Source organism: Alternaria arbusti, assembly GCF_024043155.1.
Source record: "Alternaria arbusti strain BMP 1465 chromosome Unknown scaffold_6, whole genome shotgun sequence".
Taxonomy (NCBI): domain Eukaryota; kingdom Fungi; phylum Ascomycota; class Dothideomycetes; order Pleosporales; family Pleosporaceae; genus Alternaria; species Alternaria arbusti.
Window position 1 is genome coordinate 1449336 of NW_026249946.1, and position 17675 is coordinate 1467010.

The 17675-nt window shown below is 51.1% G+C and overlaps 8 protein-coding genes and 1 non-coding gene across 9 annotated transcripts; 4 read left to right on the top strand and 5 right to left on the bottom strand.

Annotated features, from left to right (window-relative positions):
• Nucleotides 1-49: 49 nt before the first annotated feature.
• J4E86_005707 (uncharacterized protein) lies at nucleotides 50-1116 on the bottom strand (the record flags this gene model as incomplete). Its single annotated transcript, XM_051446240.1, has 2 exons — nucleotides 50-879; nucleotides 927-1116. 2 exons carry the CDS (start codon nucleotides 1114-1116, stop codon nucleotides 50-52), a joined length of 1020 nt encoding a protein of 339 aa, XP_051303007.1.
• Nucleotides 1117-2078: 962 nt separating this feature from the next.
• RPL43 (60S ribosomal protein L43) lies at nucleotides 2079-2565 on the top strand (the record flags this gene model as incomplete). The annotated part of the gene is made up of 4 exons (XM_051446241.1): nucleotides 2079-2152; nucleotides 2211-2226; nucleotides 2286-2410; nucleotides 2502-2565. The coding sequence occupies 4 exons, from the start codon at nucleotides 2079-2081 to the stop codon at nucleotides 2563-2565; spliced, it is 279 nt and encodes a 92-aa protein (XP_051303008.1).
• Nucleotides 2566-4290: 1725 nt separating this feature from the next.
• On the top strand, nucleotides 4291-6153 carry J4E86_005709 (uncharacterized protein; the record flags this gene model as incomplete). The annotated part of the gene is made up of 1 exon (XM_051446242.1): nucleotides 4291-6153. The coding sequence occupies one exon, from the start codon at nucleotides 4291-4293 to the stop codon at nucleotides 6151-6153; it is 1863 nt and encodes a 620-aa protein (XP_051303009.1).
• Nucleotides 6154-9815: 3662 nt separating this feature from the next.
• J4E86_005710 (uncharacterized protein) lies at nucleotides 9816-10259 on the bottom strand (the record flags this gene model as incomplete). The annotated part of the gene is made up of 1 exon (XM_051446243.1): nucleotides 9816-10259. The coding sequence occupies one exon, from the start codon at nucleotides 10257-10259 to the stop codon at nucleotides 9816-9818; it is 444 nt and encodes a 147-aa protein (XP_051303010.1).
• A 1335-nt stretch (nucleotides 10260-11594) lies between these two features.
• Nucleotides 11595-13040, top strand: MRS2 (magnesium ion transporter; the record flags this gene model as incomplete). Its single annotated transcript, XM_051446244.1, has 3 exons — nucleotides 11595-11792; nucleotides 11845-12473; nucleotides 12524-13040. The coding sequence occupies 3 exons, from the start codon at nucleotides 11595-11597 to the stop codon at nucleotides 13038-13040; spliced, it is 1344 nt and encodes a 447-aa protein (XP_051303011.1).
• Nucleotides 13041-13350: 310 nt separating this feature from the next.
• On the bottom strand, nucleotides 13351-13847 carry J4E86_005712 (uncharacterized protein; the record flags this gene model as incomplete). The annotated part of the gene is made up of 3 exons (XM_051446245.1): nucleotides 13351-13463; nucleotides 13520-13681; nucleotides 13739-13847. The coding sequence occupies 3 exons, from the start codon at nucleotides 13845-13847 to the stop codon at nucleotides 13351-13353; spliced, it is 384 nt and encodes a 127-aa protein (XP_051303012.1).
• Nucleotides 13848-14101: 254 nt separating this feature from the next.
• Nucleotides 14102-15326, bottom strand: J4E86_005713 (uncharacterized protein; the record flags this gene model as incomplete). Its single annotated transcript, XM_051446246.1, has 4 exons — nucleotides 14102-14135; nucleotides 14185-14508; nucleotides 14561-15183; nucleotides 15240-15326. 4 exons carry the CDS (start codon nucleotides 15324-15326, stop codon nucleotides 14102-14104), a joined length of 1068 nt encoding a protein of 355 aa, XP_051303013.1.
• Nucleotides 15327-16280: 954 nt separating this feature from the next.
• J4E86_005714 (uncharacterized protein) lies at nucleotides 16281-17006 on the top strand (the record flags this gene model as incomplete). The annotated part of the gene is made up of 1 exon (XM_051446247.1): nucleotides 16281-17006. The coding sequence occupies one exon, from the start codon at nucleotides 16281-16283 to the stop codon at nucleotides 17004-17006; it is 726 nt and encodes a 241-aa protein (XP_051303014.1).
• A 445-nt stretch (nucleotides 17007-17451) lies between these two features.
• J4E86_005715 lies at nucleotides 17452-17525 on the bottom strand. Its single transcript has one exon. It is a non-coding gene; the product is annotated as a tRNA-Lys (tRNA).
• Nucleotides 17526-17675: the final 150 nt, after the last annotated feature.

Sequence of the window (17675 nt, forward strand, 5' to 3'; positions counted from 1 at the left end):
AAAAACGCCCATGTTCATTTCTTCATGGTATTACCGTTTACACCCTGACTCATGACATGATCATGCTACCAGAGACCAACAACACAGAAGCGACAGCCCATCGTGGCCAATACATCTTTCCCGGGGCAGCATTCGCAGTCTGCTCTGGCGCTGTAGCAGCTGCCGTTGGAGAACCTGTTCCCTCCGCGCTGGACAAAACAATTGTTGATACAGTAGCCGGGGTTTCTGCGGCTGAAGATGGAGGTGTGCCGCTCGACGGGACGACCGAGTTCGCTGGCCTACCCGATGCTGCTGAGGTAGGGGTAGGGGTCGCAGCTGAAGAAGGCAAGGCCGCGTCTCCTGGCGCGTTCGCGTTATCCGTGGGTGTAGCACTCGCAGCCGCATCTGACCCACCAGTAGCAGTAGACACTCTGACTATCGTGCTACTCGCTAGTCTTGGTGTTGGCAGGCTACTAGGCAACGCTTCTGCACTGCCACCTGCACAGTCTGCTTGACCACCAAGCTTCACAACCATCCCTACTCCAGCCATCGCGTCCCCTAACCCATTGTCATCTTGGAATTTCGTAATATCAAAGGCCTCGTCGTCTCCTGGCAATTGCAGATCCGTGATCTCTTTCCGTCCCGGGTTCGTGTACATCAGGAAACTGTACTGTCGGTCGTCTCCTTTCTCGCCGACGGAGCCAGGAGCAACGTAATCCAGAACAGCAGGTGAATCGGTCTCGATGTTGGTGATGTCGAAGTTGTTTTTAAAGTTCGCACGAGCGTAATGAAGTTTCCGAGCGTTTGGACATGTGCTATCCACCATGATGATCGTGTACAGCGTGCCAGGGGAGATGCCACTGCTATCGCCAAGAGCGAATGTAGGCTCCTTTGCTACAGCTATACAATGTTAGATTTCGTAGTATATGTTGAGATAAAAGGCTTACCATCTTTCTCGAACACTGTTCCGTCTTTGAAGCCATTAATTGCTTCGCCTGTGAAAGAGACCTGTACTTCGTCTCCACCTGAACGGAATCCTGATCTGAGGTCTTCAGGTATGATGGTGTCGTCTTGCGCTGCGACGAATGCTGCGAAAGCAGCAACGAAAGTTGCATGTTTGAGAAAACGAATAGCCATACTGTGTAGATTTGAGAGAATGCTAGGTGGGAATGATTAGGGTCGAGCGCGCTTAATCGATGATGTTATACTCCCTCTTAAAGTACAATGCAGCCCCAGGATATATATCCCCTCCACCATGTTTGCATACTCTGTACTCCAACGGCGATATTCACGCCGCGTAGTCCTCCCCACACATTCCACTGCGCCCCAAACCCCGGAAGACCGTTGTGTCCGGCAGACGCCGGTGGAAATAGACCTTGGCATCTGAATACTGCTTGATCTCCAGACGATAAGCGCACGATCGCACCATTTCGGGCGGTTTGTTGGCGCCCGGCTGTGCTTGTCAGCTGTTTTGGTTTCATCTCGTTTCGGCAATCAGGCAGCCGGGCGCTTCTGACAAACGATCGGCTTTACTGAGATTCGCGCATCGGCGGCACACCCTTGGTTGCCTCTGGGTTGCGGCAAGTAGGCGAGACGGTACTGTGCCTGAGATGTTGTTGCGAAACTCAGGTGTCACTGCCGAGCCCTTCGTGCCCTTGAACCGCGCGTTCCAACTTAGAGACTCCACGAGAACTACTCTCAGACTGACAGATTTTCATACAACCGCATTTTTCAGTATGAGAGGATTCAATGCTCAGTCTTGTCAACAGTTTGAAGTGTGCTAGCATCAGCGGGAGGACTCGGCTGTACACGGCGCGACAACAAGACTTGGGTGTAGGATACGGTTGTCGCATCTGTATGATACAAACCCTCATAACTACTTGATCAGAAGCCGGCGACAACGATGCAGTACTTCGAGAATCAAATGGAATGCTGTGTCTAAGTGTCTCAGGCCTCTCGCACCGGAGGCAGGGTTGTTCCGGTGCCGCACCACGCCAAGACCCCGGTTTAGCGATTTTTGGCGCCCCACACCACTTTGAAGGTCATCGAATTCAACACCCAGACGCTTCCACACTCGTCAACTCATCACAACCGCCAAAATGACGAAGCGCACAAAGAAGGTCGGCATCACCGGAAAGTACGGTACCCGTTACGGTGCCTCGCTCCGTAAGCAGTAAGTATTCCCTCGCCGCAATCGCAGAGCCAGGGACAGCTATACTGACAATATCTAGGGTCAAGAAGATGGAGGTGCGCAATCCCACACGACCCGTATAGCCTCAGTAGAACGAGTCACTCACCTGCGATAGATCACACAACACGCCCGCTACGTCTGCCAATTCTGCGGAAAGAACTCTGTCAAGCGTGAGGCCGTCGGTATCTGGAACTGCAGGTCTTGCCGCAAGACCACCGCTGGAGGAGCCTACACCGTCTCGTAAGACTTCCTGCACACCACCAACCCCATGCGCCGTTGTTCAAGGACTGGCTGCAGATCCTATCAGGATAGCGCTAACCGCTACCCACAGTACTCCCGCTGCCGCCGCCACCAGGTCAACGATCCGTCGTCTCCGAGAGATTGCTGAGGTTTAAGGGAACATTGAGCATTGGGTGGAGTTCTTCGAGGGTTTTCTCTGCATCGGCAGCCATGGTCCGATGAAAGGCTCACTGCAGCATTCGGATGCTGGTCTCATAACGACCAGGGGTTCATCAGGGAATCATACAAAACAATGGCACGATCATGACAAAACAAACACCTCGTTCCTCGCGCTGCGTACAAACTGTGATGATCGCATCGATGATGTGGGGACGTCATCGGATTTGTCCTCTACGAATAGTTCTGTCTAATCACGCCGCGTTCCGTCATCTTAGTGAAGTCGCTAACCTTGGAGGTTCGCCGCCTTCCTGGGGAATGCAGCGATACCGTTGCAGTAAGCATGGACACTGCGCCGACTATACGGATCTACATTGGTGTCATCATACTGACAACTGCCACGGACGGTGATCGTCATCGACGAGGAACACGGTTCTGCACCCAGAGTATTGTAGTCACGATACCTTGTTTCGTCGCTCGCACCACATTTCACCAATGAATGATATACACACCTCAGAGACCGATGTGAGCGACTTTATCTCGATGCATACAATGCCTGGTGAAAGCTTCAATTCTCGGGTTTTTACTGCAGTAGACCGCCAGCGCACTGGTTCAGTCTCCTCTATTGATGAGGTGCTTGTGCTGAACAAGTCTTGGGCCGGACTGGAATAGACGCAGCAGCAATAACAAGTCGTGGGTAATCTTCGGCTCGTGGAAGTCTACCTAGGTAGTCCGTGCAAATGCGAACCCGCCACTCTCCCACGTGCCACCTGGGATCCGAGAAGCAACGCTTCTACCGTCGCTTCGACTTACATGCATCTCGCATTCATCTGTTCAACGCTGCAATCGTCAGATGGCGCTATAGTCGCCAGTGCACATACTCGAGGTCGAAAAGATCTCACACGAGATAGCTCGCGCTGTCATCGGAGAGGTCAGTATTGCCTCAAGGTGGAACAGGCATATATATGAAGTAAGCATGCATTATGCGACAGCCCCGTAAATCTGACAGATTATGCAGGAGTGACTGAGCCAACCGAGCTTTGCTATCGTGTAAAATCGTGAGGCACACGGTGGAGGTCACCCAACGATCATCGATGTGACTGAAGTCATACGCGAAGAACGTCTGGATCAGACCACTTGAACGCCCGTTACACGCGTGCTCGGACATGCACGGCTGCCGAAGATAGGCTACAATCTAGGCCTCTCCGATACCTATGCAAATTTTGGCATAGGCTATCCACGCGCGACGTCATGCCGTGATCCTGCCGACCGGACCGCCCACTAAGTGGAGTCCCGCAGAGCCTCAACACCAAACTCTTCTCACAGTCCTGGAACGCTAGAGCACATAGTGTCCGTACACGTTAGAGATAGCAGATTTTTCTCGTCCGTCCACGCTTCGTAATGGCACTAAGTGAATCTATTGGGCATTTGTGCACCGATACTATGACGTCGAAGACGATGAACCTGGGATACCCCTTTGTAGTGGTCCTTCGTCCTCGAGCCAGCCTGTCGGGTGTTTACGGTCAGGCCATGGACGGGACGAATGCCATCCCACACACCGCCCCTAGTGGCGACGATGCCGTCCCTCGCCGGTGTCGACAAGCAGGATATACATATCTGCTTTCCGTCTCCCAAATCCCATTCCTCTCTCTGATTACGGTCGTCACTCCGCGCCCATTGCTTTGTTTTCCAAGCAGGAACCTCCACTTTAATCGTCGATCAACATGTCTGGGTACTACGGTCCCTCCTTCAACCATAAGTCATCGCGACCTCCATCTCTTGCAGCGTCGAGAGCGAATTCTTCCTACAGAGTTGCTCGCAGTGCACCCGTCACACCTCGCAATGGTTCGATCACCACCCCTCGCAATGGTTCCATTGCCGCCACAATCGCCGGTACGACTGCACAACAAACAGCTGCCAACACAGCTGCCAACACTGGTGCAACGACACCCGCATTGCTCTCCAGAGTGAACAGCAAACTAGAGAATGAAGCCAACGGCAAAGAAGAGGCTCCTTCCATGAACTCCGAAGTATTGCGCAACGAGAAGGGCGAGCTCATTGTTGGAAGAATCGCAGGCGGCAAGCATCTTACCGATGATATCGAGGACATCGATCCTGGTTGTGGCGAGATCAAGAAGGTCGACTGCGACATGCCTCTTACATTGACCGAGATGGTCCACCATGAGGGCAAGGACTACATCGTACTCAGCTTCGCGACTGGTGACAAGGAGAACCCGTTCAACTGGAACCCCTGGTACAAGCGCAGTATCACCACGATGCTGAACTTGATGACACTGTTCATCGGTCTCGCAACAACGGCATACAGTTCGGGCATCAACAGGATGTGCGAGGAGTTCGGCGTTGACACAATCTACGGTCAGCTTGGACTGTTCACCTTCAACATCTCTTGTGCCATCGCACCCATGGTACTGGCTCCTTTCTGTGAGCTTGTCGGACGCAAGATCGTATACGCCAGTGCCTTCCTCTGCTTCTCGCTCATCTTCATCGGTCTCGCACTCGCACAGAACATCTCCACCATCATCGGCCTCCGTCTGTTACTCGGTCTCTTCGGCTGTGTCGGTACCATTCTCGTCGGTGGTACTTTCGATGACATGTACGAACCCCACAAGCGTGGCCGACCGATGGCCATGTTCGCTTTCGTCGCCATCTTCGGTACTGTCGCTGCACCCATCTACGCCGGCTTCATCGACCAAGCGCTCGGATGGCGATGGGTTGAGGGTATTCAGGGCCTCGCCAATATTCCCCTCTTGATTCTCATCTTCGTCGCCTTCCCCGAGACTCGCGGCGGTGCCAGACTACACAAGCGAGCCAAGCAACTGCAAAAGGCAACTGGAGATGAGCGATACGTCGCGGAAGACGATATCTACACCCCCGATGTTAAGTCTATGCTGAAGGCTTCGTCCGTCAAGGCCATCCGCATGCTTGTCACAGAACCTGTCGTCTTCGCCTTCGGTCTCTGGATTGCCTTCTGCTGGGCCGTCGTCTTCCTGTTCCTTTCAGTGATCCCAATCACCTTCACCGAGAAGCGTGGCTGGTCCGAAGGTGTCAGCGGTCTACCTTACATTTCTCTTGCCATCGGTACTTTCCTTGGCTGGGCTGCCCACCACCTCCAGATGCGCAAGTACAACCAACTTCAAGAAGACCCCAACGTTCGCATCGTTCCCGAACACCGTCTCTATGGCGCCATGTTCGGCGCTGTCTGGTTGCCCATCGGTCTCTTCATCTACTCTTTCACACAATACGGATACTTGAGCTGGGTTGGCCCCGTCATCGGTCTCGCACCTATCGCATTCGGTATCTTCTTCGTCTTCGAGAGCACATATTCCTACACTGCCGATTGTTACGGCGAGACGTCTTCCTCGGCTATCGCTGGTCAGGGATTAATGAGGAACACGCTCGGTGCTGTTACCCCACTTTTCGCGAGCGCTTTCTTCCACAACGTAGGAAGTCAGTATGCGGGTTTGATCCTTGCGATGTTCGGAACTGTGCTGAGTTTAATCCCGTTCGTTATGTTCAAGTATGGACATCTGCTCCGCGCGAGGAGTAAGTTGGCGAAGGAGTACTAGTGGAGGAGAGAGTTGTTCAGTCGTTCATAGCGCATTAGCGTCGCATATTAATCAATTACATTATTGCAATGCCACGTAGGTGGCATCCTGCAGGTGTGATCTTCAGCCGTAAGCGAAACAACAGGCAACAGTGATGCAGCCTTCTACTCCACGGAAGATTTCACACAAACCTACAGTTCTGCAACATGCACTCATCATGATCGCATTTTCCTGATCGTTTTTCTCTTAGCTACAGAAGCGGCTTCCTCACAGAGAAGAGCGAGATTGTCGCAGATAGCGCTCGGTCCATACTCTACAAACGCTGGCAGGTCGCAACCCATGCTTTTCCGAGAACACATCATATTTTACCTTCAAAATACACCACAAAGACGAAGTCTTCCAGTTACGACAATGATGCTCGTCAATCCGAGTTCGTTTTGCAAAAACTGCCAAAAACTTGATATTGAGCGTCTGTTTGGCGTTGCCGACGCAAAGAATACTAGAATTCCTGATCACAACGGAAGATACTATGCTTACATAAAACCGGGAGGATGTGGGCTATGCGATTTCTTCATGGAACGTTTACCGGAACGATGCAAAGTACGCGGCGCGGATGGCACATGGTCCATCGATATGTACTCTGCATCTTCCCCTGACGCGAGAAATCCTGCACATTTATATGTCGAATGCTACTCGCCTAAGCAAGAAGAGGGAAGCTTAGGAGGTCTACGGATGACCGTCTTTTGTGACAAGCTCGAATCGGGGACCGAACGTGTTGAAGTCTCACCATTTGTGTGTGTGTCTATTGGAGAGTCACAAACTCACAAGCTCCAAGTACCGACCCCAAGCCTGGATCTAGCACCGATATCTCATTGGTTAGACAAAAAAAGATGCACGCAACAAGCTCGGTGGTACAGCAGAAAGGATGACGCGAGCTTAGCTCTCACCGTTATCGACTGTGCTACGCGCACGCTTGTGCCCTTGCCCAAAGAAGAGCTTTACGCAACCTTGAGCTACGTCTGGGGACGTGCTGTTCAGCCTACATTAGATGACACCAACGGTAACCCGTTGCCCCTGCATCTTCCAGATACGATCCAAGACAGCATCGATGTTTGCAACGCGCTGAGTATCCGTTATCTATGGGTTGACAGATATTGTATATCAACTGAAAGTAGCCATCTTCGAAGTCTGCAGATCAGCAGGATGGACGAAGTATACCAAAACTCGTTCCTCACGATTGTGGCATGTGCAGGGAACGATCCCAACTATGGTTTGCCGGGCATTTCGAGACGACGAAATCCGAATCCTTCTATCGAACTTGCTGGACTTGGCTGTATAGGAGCGCTATCACAGTCTATCGAGATTCATTCTAGCATCTGGGCGACACGTGCGTGGACGTATCAAGAAGCCCTCCTCTCGCAACGACAAATCTACTTCACGGATAAGGAGACATTCTTCGGGTCAGCTGAAGGCGTTCAAGGGGAGATAGGGGTAATTGCCAAAGCGAGTCTGGAGCAGTTTCTGCCCGAGTCTTTGCGTACTGGATATCCAGTTCCGGAAACTGTGCGGACTGCGCGGGACAAGAATCTCAGGAAATACTCACTCGGAAAACTGCATGAATGGGAGTGCATCTCCAACTACTCCACACGGACCCTGACGTATCAGGGCGATATTCTCAACGCTTTACTGGGTATCTTGGCATACTATCGGCGGGAACATGGTATCTCTCATCTGTGGGGCGTTCCGTTCTCTAACTCCTTCCCAGCGTCAGCGACTCCCACCTTTCTCAGGTTCGATTTTAATCTGCGCTGGATCGTTACTGGTCCCAGTTCTCGCCGGGAAGGATTCCCAAGCTGGTCCTGGACTGGTTGCAACGCTTGTGTACAACATTTTAACATGCACCGGGAGACTGTGTATCGCGTACCTATGACTAAAGAGGAGGCCATTCATATCGAGGTAGAACTTGCATCTGGTCGGCTCTTGAAGTGGTCCCATTATCAGGCCGACGATGCAAACCTGCAAGACTACACTCAAGTTCGATCGTCGAATGAAAACGCTGATCGGCTGAGTCGGTTCATCCACCTCGATGCGTTGACATCTCGGATCGTTCGAAAGCAGCGGGACGACGCGGGTGTTCATTACTTCCGTATCGACGCATCAACGGTATTTCACGATGAGCATAAGTACTTCGGTGCAGTGGAAATCTCAAGCTACACAGAGTCTAATGTAGAGACCGAGGAGAGTATCCCCGTCGACTCACTTCTGGCATTACATTTCCCCGAACTCGATGACTCGAGCGTGAGAGGAGGTGTCAAAATGGGGTCGTTCTATTCGTTCCCCGGTGATGGATGCGCACTCCTCATCCGAAATTTTGGAGACCATTGGGAGCGAGTCTGCCTGTTGGCGAGTTGTCACGACTTGAAACGAGAAGAGGTTCATAAAGTCCGCAGGAAGATCCGGTTGGGATAAGCACGTGACTAGGGGTAGCTACAATAGGGTTCGCATTTTCTAAAGAATGTATCAGGGCAGGAGTCTACATCACCTCATGGTCTGTGAAGTTATTGAGTTACAGTAGCATGTATACTGTAAGCTGTGGCACGAATTTCACAGAGACGAACTTTTATTCTAGCTAAAATCGAGTAATTCTAAACTGCCACAGTGAAGATTGGGAATAGAGAGCATGTAACTTTTTGGAAAGACTCGATGTAAGATGAAAAGAAATGTTCAGCCCGGAGATAGTCAGGGAGGGCAAAAGAATAGAAACGAATGGCATCAGGTCAGATGTACTGCTTCTACCCATCATTAGTTGGAGATCTTAGTCAAAGGATAACGCATACATACGGCCTTCCATCCGGCCCAGAGATCCTGGTGGGCGCAGCGCTTGATGATCTCGCGAGCTTCCTTCAGGATACCGTAGTCTCCTACGCAATTGAGTTTTGCGGCCCGGCAGCGGGGTGGTAGGAGACCATCATAGTCGGTTCCGGTGTTATTCAAAAAGGCCCAGTATGCCAAGACACTGAAATCCATCGACGAATCGTTTTCAGGAAGTGGATAAAGTTTTGCAGCATCCAATGCTTTAGTTGCCAAGCCAAATTGGGTCAATGGACAAAGTTTTGATCCACATTTGCCGACGTCCTTGGTGAAAGTGTTATGCAAGGCGGTTTTGCATGTCTGTAGAAGCTCTTGAAGTACGGCAGTACGAATTTGACCGGCTTGAGCTATGTTAAAGGTTAGCATCTATGGGATAGTAAAAGTAGGGCATCGTGCAAGGAGAAATGCTGAACAGGCCTGCAGCCTAGATCAAGATGAAAACATGCAAAGTAGATGATTCAACGTCAACGTGGGCTCCGGGCTGTCCAATCTTTTTTTTTTGACTGATCTCGGCCTGTGTACTCACCTTGGATACGGGCGGGGAAGTCAGCTCGGACATGCACCAACTTATCATCGTGTGCCACGCAGTAACGCTTGTCTTTATCGACAGAGATCTCCATGGCCAGCTTATTAACCAGGTATTCGTAGTCAGTCGTGAGCCCGAACGCGGCCGTAATCATCGTAAAGTCTTGAAGATCGATGTCAGAAGGCCACGATGTCCCACCGTCTTTGTGTTGTTGGATCCAGTTCTTCAACTCGGCTGCAGCATGAAGGAGACGCTCGAGGTCGTACTTGTCTGACAGGACCGCGATCTATACGAGCTCCTGCTGCGACAGCGTTACAGGTAGCTCTTGAAGTTGCCAGTGAGCGATTCGGAGGACAATATGGAAGGCGTAGGCTGAATCCTCGGGAAAGGTGATCTCGGACATGTCGCTCTCAGCCCAATTGCCGCTCATCATGGCGTTCCAGGCTTTGCTAGCATGTCGAAAGACGCCTTTGTTGACTTGATAGGCCTTTTGACCACCAGCATGCTCCGGGGATCCTACTATCAACGTGAGGTCGTAGTACTTGTCGATCGTAATTACTTCGAGGTTCGGATCGGTGATCTTTCTCTTGCTCTGGAGGTCGGATGGCCCATCATCGATTTGCCCGCTGCCAAAGATGGATTCGTCGTTGTTATCAGTCTGGATGGACTGAACATCTGATGTATCTTGTAGGCTATCGCGAGGGCTGACAGCACTGGATGGTGTTGTCATGATGTAGATGGCCTGGAGACTCGTGATGGTCTTTGAGGGATGCTTCGTCGATAATGTATACCCGAAAGTATAGGGTAGAGTTGATGATAGAGTCCTGGAACAGATCACGTAGGCGGTAGGTATAAATATTACCGGTTGGACGATCAGCTAGCAATAGGCGAAGCTGCCAGGCAGGTGAGAGAAGCTTGAGCGATGCCATCTTCCCCGACGTTGTCTGTTCGCCACCGGATTTGAGGTAATGACTTCACCTATCGTGGAAGCTCCTTTACCGACCCTTCGGTGATTGCAAGTTCATAGCCTTCAGTGATCAGAAGCTTGAGTCGTCACCGACGTAGCCCATGCCCTTCCTCCACCAGCTCCAGACACCCATCTTCTGCATACTAACCCCGAAATCTTTCACACTCTCCACTTCTTCTAATTTTCCATACGCGACGTTTTCTTCCGCCTCTTTCCCTTCAGCCTCCTTTCCAGCAGGCTTCTTAACCAGCTGGAAATCCCTGTAACGCAGCCTCTGAACGCTTGCTACCCATTCCTTTACACCTGTTTCAGAGCCTTGGCAATACATGATCCCTGGACAGCCACCGTAACGTAGTAGAGCGTATATGTGACAGTTGGATGCGGCAGCTTTCAACTTGGCCACTTTCTTGCGGGAGGTTATGTGATGGGTTCGTATCAGCGCGTTATAGATCAGATGAGACATATCATCAATAGGGGTATACCCAAAGCAGAAAATGGACGTCGTGTTCGCAATGTCATGGTTTGCGAACGATGCACAGGGATGAACGCGGCCGCACGTGACGTCACTAGCGCAAAATGATTTTCCAAGATCGCCGAACGCCAATGACGTGCGGGCGAGACGTGAGCGAAATCCACGAACGACTTCAACAACGACCGTATGGATCGCTGCCGTATACGGAACTCTACGTATGGAAAGTTATGAAGCCTACTTTGCTTCATAGAGTCGCCGCCCCATCACCGTCGGTTCTGAGCTTCCTGAGGGCCCAAGTCACCAATGCATTCGAGCGACCGCTGGCGCAATGCGCACAAGTAACCCAGCAACGACGTGGATATGGGACGAATCCTGGGACGAGATGGGCTCCTGGAGATGCGACATGCAGGATAAAGACATCAAATTGCAAGAGGAGAGAGGGCAGTAGGACGTTCGCAACTTCGCAATGTCTACTGGCCAGGAAGGTTTCGCAACCAGTCCTCGAGACTTCGCTTGCTGTTCCACAGGCTACGGCTCTTTCAGTTCGAGACTTAGACCCTCAGGGTCATCGCAGTTTCTCTACGACACCTTCGAACAATGGGTGGAACATCTTCAATTCAGCAAAGATGCGAAAACTGGCACAATTGCAAGCACCCCAGCCGCCACCAGAGGAAACTCCGTCAGGTTCAACAGGGTTCGGCAGCAGTCTGGGACGTATAATGCGACCTACGAACGAGCTCAAGATGCGTTGCACGGAACTTGACGAGCACGGCAACGTTACACTTGTCAGTGGAGAGTTCAAGAAGAGCGAGCTGATCGCTAAGGTACGCATGGCAACGAGTCTATCCAGATCATACAACTGATACTTGAGAATAGTACGGTCTACTTCCTCGCGATCTCCGCAAAATCGATTCCTCGCTCCTCCCACATATTCTCGTCCGGCCGTCTGCGATCCTAATAAACCTCCTCAACCTTCGTGTCCTCCTCAAGCACAACCGCGTCCTTGTCTTTGATGCATACGGTACCACCGATTCAAAGTCACAGTCTGTATTCATGTACGATCTCGATCTCAAACTCCGCCAGAAGGAGTCCACAGTCAACGGCACCCTCGCCTACGAATTCCGAGCTCTTGAAGCTGTCCTCATAAGCGTAACATTGAGTCTGGAGAAGGAGTTCGAAGGTGTCAGTGAGCCAGTGGTGAGAGTTCTCAGGGAGCTCGAGGAAGACATCGATAGGGATAAGCTACGGTACCTGCTCATCTACAGTAAGAAGCTGGGTAGTTTCGAACAAAAGGCACGACTAGTCAGGAATGCGCTCGAAGAATTGCTGGAAGCGGACGATGATCTCAGCGCCATGTACTTGACTGAGAAGGCTGAGGGTAAGACGCGCGAAGACGACGATCACACGGAAGTCGAGATGCTCCTGGAATCTTACCACAAGGTCGCCGACGAAATCGTTCAAGCAGCTGAGAACTTGGTGTCGAGCATCAGGAACACCGAGGAGATGTATGTGGTCTATTCTTCTTGTACAGTCTCCTGTCACTAACCATCCACAGCGTCAAAGCCATTCTCGATGCCAACCGCAACTCCCTCATGCTTCTCGACCTCAAGTTCTCGATCCTTACCCTCGCAATCACCGCCGGAACCTTCGTCGCCGCTCTGTACGGCATGAACTTGAAGAACTTCATCGAAGAGTCCGATCTTGGTTTCTTCGGCATCAGCGCCTGGTGCTCAGTATTCGGCTTCTTTGTCGCTGTATACGGTCTGTCGAGGCTTCGAAAGGTACAACGGGTCAGCATGTATGGCCACGGACCTGGTGCGCTCGTTAGCAGGGAGCCAACCAGGCCGACTGTAGCTCCAGGCGGAGGATGGGGCCTTGGTGCGTGGGGTGGTGGCAGTAGAAACGGGGTCAGCCGAGGAGACATGGGCAGCACGATGCCGACCGGAGCACCGGATCTTGGTGGAATAACGAAGAGAGGTGACACTCTAGCCAGCGTTATGGAAAGAGAAAGAGCGTTGGCGAGAAAGTTGGCCAAAGTCGAGCAGAGGGCTGACGATGCTACGAGACGTTGAGGTTGGCTTCATGTGCTTGTGTGGAAGGTTCTTGCATTTCTTCGATCTGGTTTTGATCTCTGCTCTGATATCCCACCTCTTTCTTAGACACTTTTTGTATGAGTAACGCACGGGTTTGGCTGCATAGCGATGGCGTTTGGGACTAATGATAAGATGGGCACTCTCAGACGGGGTACTCGTTTTGTATCATCAATGTATACTAGTGTGTGTGTCCATGCTCTGCTTGAAATTATTCCGTCCTCCAAGTGATCATAGTTGGGTTGCATCCATCCCTCATGTTCTTCATTTCGTGAAGCCTAGCCTGTTGTCACTATGCGCCGATAGTCCTGTCCATGTCCTTGTTTCCACCGTATCCCTGCTCTCTCCTCTGCTTCGCCGCATTCTCATCATCGTCTTTCAACGCTTCAGTACCACCGAATCCGCCTGCTTATGATTAGCCTGCCATCCACAACTACAGCACTTATTTGCTGTTGACGTACCTTCCGCGTTCGCTTGACCCGTTGAACTTGTTGTCTTGCCACCCATACCGCCTTCTTGGATACTTTGTCCGTATCGGATCTTGTCTGCGGGGGTAATGCCTTGGGTGTTGGGCGCGCCGGGGTCGGAGGTCTTCTTATTGACTGAGGTGCCTGTTGAAGGGTCTGCGGAAAGCATTGGTTAGCAGTTGCACGTCGAGAGGAAGAGAGGGGAAGGTATACCGCCTAGTTGACCGGCTTCCTTCGCGTGAGGCTCAACAAATGTGTGAACGCCTTCGTACTGGTTCTGGCGCTCGCCGCCGGGCTCGGTGTCCATGAGTTTGTCTGACATGTTTGCACGTATGGAACTGTTCTTCGTAGGTATGGAAAGATTTGTGTGCGGAGGACGTGTACAAGAATTTGGATTGTGTGAGATGATAGTGGTATTGAAGCTCAGAAACTCGAGGTATGGGGAAAGCTCCATGCTATGACGTAACCACCAAACGCCGAACGCGAGACGCGCTCTGCAGCGCCAGAACACCCTGGTATGATGACACATTATCTACTTTTCCTCCACGCCTGGACCGTATGTGTGTGAATATGCGACTATGATGAATCGAAATCGATGCCCATGGCGTAGCTGCGACAGTTGTTAGTGTAGGCCTGACTTTCTGGAGTCCAGTACATACCTCTCGTACAATCTCATGTACTTTGCGACGAAAGCCTCCAAATGGAAGATCTGCTTGGCGCCCATCTTACACCTGTGCTCGTAGAACGCTGCCCACTTGATGACCTCAGGCTTCAGCGCATCTTCCGTCATTGGTATGAGTTTCCAGGTAAGCGTTTTTATGATGGTCGTGGAGTCGATGCAATGCGATAGCAGATCGTAGAGTGACGCGCGGACTTGAAGAAGGCGTTGAGGAGATCGCTCCTCGACGATTTGGCGGGCGATTTGCTGGATGAGAGCTTCCCAATCGGGCGGTGGGATGTGCGTCTGGTCTGTGATTTTCTCGCTGTTGATACATTAGCATGAGACTGGAGGTGTAGAAGGAGATGAAGCCATACTTTTGAGCGTGCACTGCTTCGAACATCAACAGCGCTTTCCTCAGGTTTCGCCCGCTATCCTTCGCTATCCTCTGGTTCAGACTCTCGACATCCTTCCATCCCTCCTTCTTGCCCACTTTGCTCAACACACTACAGATCTCGGTCTCTGTAGGCGCTGAAACCCTCACAAGTAGCGTCCTACTCCTGATGGGCGCGATGATGTTGCTCGTAGAGTTGGCGAGCAGGATCAGTCGCAAGTTGGGACTGTACTTCTCCATGGTACGTCTCAGCGCCGCCTGCGCATCTCTTGTCAGATGGTCTGCCTCGTTGATCACTACGACCTTGAAGCGCTGCTTTGCACCCAAGTCGACCTGTTGTGTCTGTGCAACCTCCTTCAGCAGATCTTGGACGACCACTCTGTCGTAGTTTCCGACATCTGAAGGTGTGATTTCGAGGTGGTATACGGAAGCGACGATGTTGAATTCGAGTTTACGGTTCGTGGTGGTCTGGAAGACGCGTGCGTCGATCTTGATCTTTTCGACACCGGGGCCGTAGAGCTCTTTGAGTGTTGCAACTATGCGCGTCTTCTTTCCTGCACCGGAAGGACCGTATACGAGCAGATGTGGGAAGTCGCCGCTTTGTGCCTACACAATGTTGCGTTAGTTGCCGCAATCGATGGAGCATGTGAATGTTTCCTTACGAGAGCTCGGAGACGATCTGAAAGCTCGGGATGGTAACTGAGCGCATCGAGGTTACGCGGTCTATGCTTGTCTACTAGGAGCGCCATTGTTTGTGTACGTTGTGGTATTGTTGGTGGATTTGCGGCTATCGGTGGATGGTGAGTTGGACGCGTCCGGGCGACGCGTAAAGTGGTGGGCTAGCTTGGCAGCCCACACGTCGACGCCTGATCGCGTTCTTCATCACGCTCCATCCCAAAGCCAAATTTCATGAATTCCTAGTACAACGCCTCCATTAATCACAGGTAGACAAGACATCTAGTACTCTGCCGAATGTATATCTCGTTCATAGCTCGAGCCACAAACCCATCATTGAAACTCGTCTTTCCTCACGGTATTCGAGTGGACTATTCAGCATACAACGCGTTCAAGAAGAGACAATCGAGTATCGTCATACAAGCCGAATGTACCTCAGGAGACCTATCGAAGCAACCCTCCATACTACGGCTATGACTGCCAGCTACACAGACTTTCTCTGAAGTTTCTATCGTGGATAACTTGTTACGTATACTCCCGCCTTCACGACGACTCTAGAGACGTCAACTAATGAGCGAGCTGTATTCGGTAGATTTGCTTTGATAACCTGAATTCTATTCGATTTTAATTCCAGCTTCGAGATCTTTCCTATACGAAAGGCCGCATCCCAACTTCATGGGTCTGAACACTTGCATTCTAGTGAGACGTCTTACAAGTGACAATTTGGTTCTAGAGAAAGGTGAAAGCACTATCTAAGTCACATTCACTTGGTATGGACGTGCAACAGTCAGAGCACATCTACCAGTCGCTATCAAACCTGTGCAGATTTCCATCACGCCGCGGAATCACCTGGATCATACAGTGCTATCATCATGTTCTTCCTCCTTCATAATGAATCAGAAACACGTTCCAGTCACTTCATCGCAACTGCACACTTTCAACTGCCAGGTCTCAGGTGCGACTCAGAAGGACATCTACCAAACGGCAGCAAACATCCCGTTAGCTTCACTTCCAACTTCCAAAACGATATGGCGGCCTTCCATGGACCATCCACCACGCCTTCAAGCGAGCTGAACTCCTCAGAATCTGGTAAACTGAAGCGGAGAGTATCGAACGAATCAAGCAACTGGGATGGTGAGTCCTCCGGCACAGAGCAATCGTTTCGTACAGCATACGCCGATATGCCTCCAAAGCCTAGGCAGACACGCTTCATCGAGCGATTTGAGAGCGTGAAGCAGCTTACGGAGAGTAACCTCGCTGTGTTACAGGCTGGGTATACGGGCGCACCACCACAGCCTACATCGCCTTTCGACGGCGAATTGCACCTCAGACCGTCTCCACGCGCAACAGCATTTCTCGTAAAACGCAAGCCGCTCCCAGATACAGCGCAAAAGGCACTCATAGAAATGAACGACGAGGCAGATATAGAGTCACATGCAAAGTGCGCAGACGAAGCTTCCAATCAAAACCACACACTTGGACATGCAAGTCACGGCCGCAGACCATCTTTCCACCGCACAAATACCGTGTTCACAGATTTCTTGCCGTACGATCAAGTGCGAACCTGGCAGCAGGTTGACAATGAGGAATATCAGGACCGCCGTAGACATTCTCTGTCGGCTATCGCGCTGGATGGGATTAAGAAGCTCAACTTGAATCCCAATACACTCTCTGCTGGTAGCAAGAAGACTGCGGCCCACCTAAAGAAGGTTATAAAACGGCACGTACTTGAGAACGGAAAATCAATCTCGTAGACATTTGACGCGTAAGATGTCGAGCCAGGCAGGTTGGATTCTGAGAAGTCAATGTGCTCCAATAATAAAAGTGATTGCGTGACAGATACACCAGTTAAACTTTCTTGACATAAAGAGCCAGGAAAGTTCACCGACATGTAGATCGTATACCGTGTTACTCAACCGCATCGTGCTCGAAGTTTTGCAGCAGCATATGCAACATGGCGGTAATAGTTCTTGACACGATACTGCCTACTTATTTTGCATCGTTCTGCCGTTAATGCAGTAGATCGTGCCCAATGAATACAATCCGTTTTCGCAGCTACTTGAAACAAGGTATACAGAAGTGTCCGTTGCCTTCGCACCAAGTCATAACAGCTTTCTAAAGCTGACCCAACAAAAAACAGCTTTACTCCATGCTCTTAACGGAGATGGCGACTGTCCATCGCAGGCGCAAAAAGAACGTCGCCCGACCAGGGACTCGAACCCTGAGCCTTGAGATTAAAAGTCTCACGCGCTAACCAATTGTGCCAGCCGGGCAATGATTTGTTGATGAGCAATTTGCACGCAACATAATACTGATATTCAACGCATTCACACCGCATCTGCAAAGTCGGAGTTTGCCAAAGGAAGTTTGACACAAAGAATGTTAACCAGTTCCATGGGGTCACGCTGCGAACGATTTACCTA